The 2896-nt window shown below is 35.2% G+C and overlaps 1 protein-coding gene across 1 annotated transcript; it reads left to right on the top strand.

The window, feature by feature from the left end:
- Positions 1-570: 570 nt before the first annotated feature.
- Positions 571-1999, top strand: LOC145063564 (uncharacterized). The gene is made up of 4 exons (XM_079011157.1): positions 571-1050; positions 1178-1406; positions 1491-1615; positions 1714-1999. The coding sequence occupies exons 1-4, from the start codon at positions 712-714 to the stop codon at positions 1795-1797; spliced, it is 777 nt and encodes a 258-aa protein (XP_078867283.1). The 5' UTR covers positions 571-711; the 3' UTR covers positions 1798-1999.
- Positions 2000-2896: the final 897 nt, after the last annotated feature.

Below are 2896 nucleotides of genomic sequence, written 5' to 3'. Positions count from 1 at the left end.
TAAAACATTGTGGTGATAATGGGTGGATTAAACTTTATTTGATATAATTTACTTCTAATCGGTAGAAATGTTATCCTTTTAACATTTTTGAGATTATACATCAATCACTATTAGTTATATCTAGAATACAAACACCAACTCATTAGGTCTCTATTCTCCTCTCTTCTCTCTTCCTGGCTTCTTCTCTCTTGAGTCCACAAGGAAGTGGATGTTGAGCACCATCCCAACTAGGTTCAGGAAGAGTTGTGGTGGTGGCTTGGAGGTGGAAAACGGTGGTGGTCGTGAAGACGGTAACGGATGTTCTAATAACATAAATAATTATACAACAATTAAAAACATAAATGGAAAAAGCAATATAACTATTATATTAATTTAATTTCAGACCAAAACCAAAGCAAAAACTAAAACTAAATTATAAAAATCTTTAGTGAAAAAAAATAGACAACCACATAATTTACACAAACCAAATGAAAGATTGATGTAAAGCGTAATTAAAATGATAAGTAGTCCTTTTCTGAAAAAAGGAGTCGACTTCCTTCGGTCGACGAGGATGTCTGTCCAAACTACATAAATCTTGAACTCTTGACACCACGACACGTCTTTTCTTGACTAAACCAAAAACAAGCCGACTTCCTTAAAATCTCACCTACATAAACCCTAGAAACAACCACACCTTCACCCACAAATTCAGGAGAAGAAACGAAAAAAAAAATGAGCGCAGGTTTCCTCAAGAATGGCAACAAAGCACACATCTACATCAACACCATATGGAGAAGACACTCGATTTCCGATTCACTTGGAGCTCCGATTACCAGAACCCCTTTCCAACAACCCAAAGCTTCATACTCCCGATTTCCTCAAAGAAAAGTGAAAGACATCGAGTTTTCTGTTCCATTCCCGACCACAAATACACAGAGCGCATCGCGTTTATCGTCGATTTCAAAGAGTGCGTTTATTGGATGGTATTTGGGTATGATTAAAACCCGACCCATTGTTACTAAAAGCATCACCTCTGCTCTTATTTATACTGCTTCTGATTTATCCTCTCAGGTACTTGAATCTGTTCTTCGTTTTCTGTTAGATTTCTTCTTCTTGTTACTGGGGTTGTAATTTCTTGATTTTTAATCGAGTTTATATGTTCCAAAATGTGTTCTTTTCTTGTTCAACTCATATTCAGACAATTACTCGATCATCTTCAGAGTCTTACGATGGTATAAGAACTTTTCGCATGGCTGGATATGGAATGATCGTATTAGGTCCAGCACTACATTATTGGTTCAATTTTGTATCGAGAATCTTTCCAAATCGTGACCTTATGTCAACATTCAAGAAAATGTTCTTGGGTCAGGCGATATTTGGACCTGTTATGACTGTCGTGTTCTTCTCTGTGAATGCAGGCATACAAGGTACTAGTTTCTTGCTTGCATTTTAATGGCTGCCTTTGGTGTTTTACTTTGAGATTTGTGTAATCTTGATCGAATGTTTCACAGGTGAAAGTGGTAGAGAAATTGTTGCTAGATTGAAGCGAGATTTGATTCCAACTATGATCAATGGTGTTATGTATTGGCCTGTTTGTGATTTTATCACATTCAGATTCGTCCCTGTTCATTTGCAGGTAATCAATTGAAAAAGTTCATTTCTTCATTGATTTGATTCATTGATTCATGAATATTTTGATGTTAAATCATATGTATTGGTTTTGTGAAAATGCAGCCATTAGTGAGCAACTCATTTGCGTATATATGGACTTGTTACATGACATACATGGCAAGCTTAGAGAAAGCAGGGATCAAGTAACAAAAGTGGTAGTTCTGGTGTTACAATTGTAGGAAGTTGGAGTTGCAGAAATGGCAGAAATGTTGCATTTATTTTGGTCACTAATTGAGAATATGAAACCACTTGTGTAGATTTAGGCTGGAGCTATTAGAGTTATCACGTCATTACATGTTGAAATTATATCTTATAGTAATCATACATCCATTTACAGTCTTATTTTCAATATCTCTTTTCTTAAGCACACTAGGAAAGATTACAAAAGCTATGACTCTGTTAAAAAGTGTCATAATTGTATACTTGTGGGAACATATAACTTGCACATGTAAGAGGTAAAGAAATAGATAGTTTTCCTACACCTTAAACAATCATCATTATAACAAAATCCTGAGTATTTTAAGGATGGAGTAAGAGGTGGTATCCGAAACTGTTTCCAAATAACACGTTTGGAATGCAGAGAAAGAAAGAAAAATAAAAATTCAAATTATACATGAAGATATGTTAGATGCAACATGCTTTGAGATGATTGTTTTTCTTTGTTTTGTTTCTTTCCATTCAGAAAGGCGAAAAGGGTGTGAACCATGATGGCGAAAAGTTGTGAACCATAATGTAACACCCATGTCCTAAAAATAGCAACTTTTAATAACAAAAAAAATATAACATCAATAATACACATGTCATCCAAAACGATATATCTGCTAATGTAGGCTTTTATAACAAAGTATAATCATACTAAGGTCGTAGAGAGTGGTAACACATTTAACATGCTGTCATATAGGATTTTTTAAGTCACATAAGATGGAGATGATGGTAACATCTAAAGTTGTAAAAGTTATAGAGTAGTAGCATCTAATTATTGTGTTATTTTTATTTTGGAAAAAAACCAAAAAAGAAATAAAAGAGAAAAGAAATCAAATCGCAAACCATCGTTAGTGAGGCATGTAACATGTTTGATGGGAGTGGTGGAGGCGAGCTCCCGGCGAGGGTCGCTCCCTCCAGCCTAAGGCATATCATGCTAGTAGCAAACGTGCACAGTTTGCTTTGATGACGAGTGTCACTATGCAATCGCATCTATAAGTACCTTAAAAATGTACCTGTAAATAGAGCCGACAAAAATCGATCT

This window comes from Lactuca serriola, chromosome 7, assembly GCF_051521515.1.
Source record: "Lactuca serriola cultivar US96UC23 chromosome 7, Lser_US96UC23_V15, whole genome shotgun sequence".
In the NCBI taxonomy this organism is placed as follows: Eukaryota; Viridiplantae; Streptophyta; class Magnoliopsida; order Asterales; family Asteraceae; genus Lactuca; species Lactuca serriola.
This window is presented reverse-complemented; position numbering and strand designations above follow the sequence as displayed.

Excerpts from the sequence above, each read along its gene's own strand:
- LOC145063564 (XM_079011157.1), top strand. The coding sequence starts at position 712 with ATGAGCGCAGGTTTCCTCAAGAATGGCAACAAAGCACACATCTACATC. Across the intron at positions 1,051-1,177 it reads CTTCTGATTTATCCTCTCAG|ACAATTACTCGATCATCTTC; the intron begins GTACTTGAATCT and ends ACTCATATTCAG. Across the intron at positions 1,616-1,713 it reads TCGTCCCTGTTCATTTGCAG|CCATTAGTGAGCAACTCATT; the intron begins GTAATCAATTGA and ends GTGAAAATGCAG.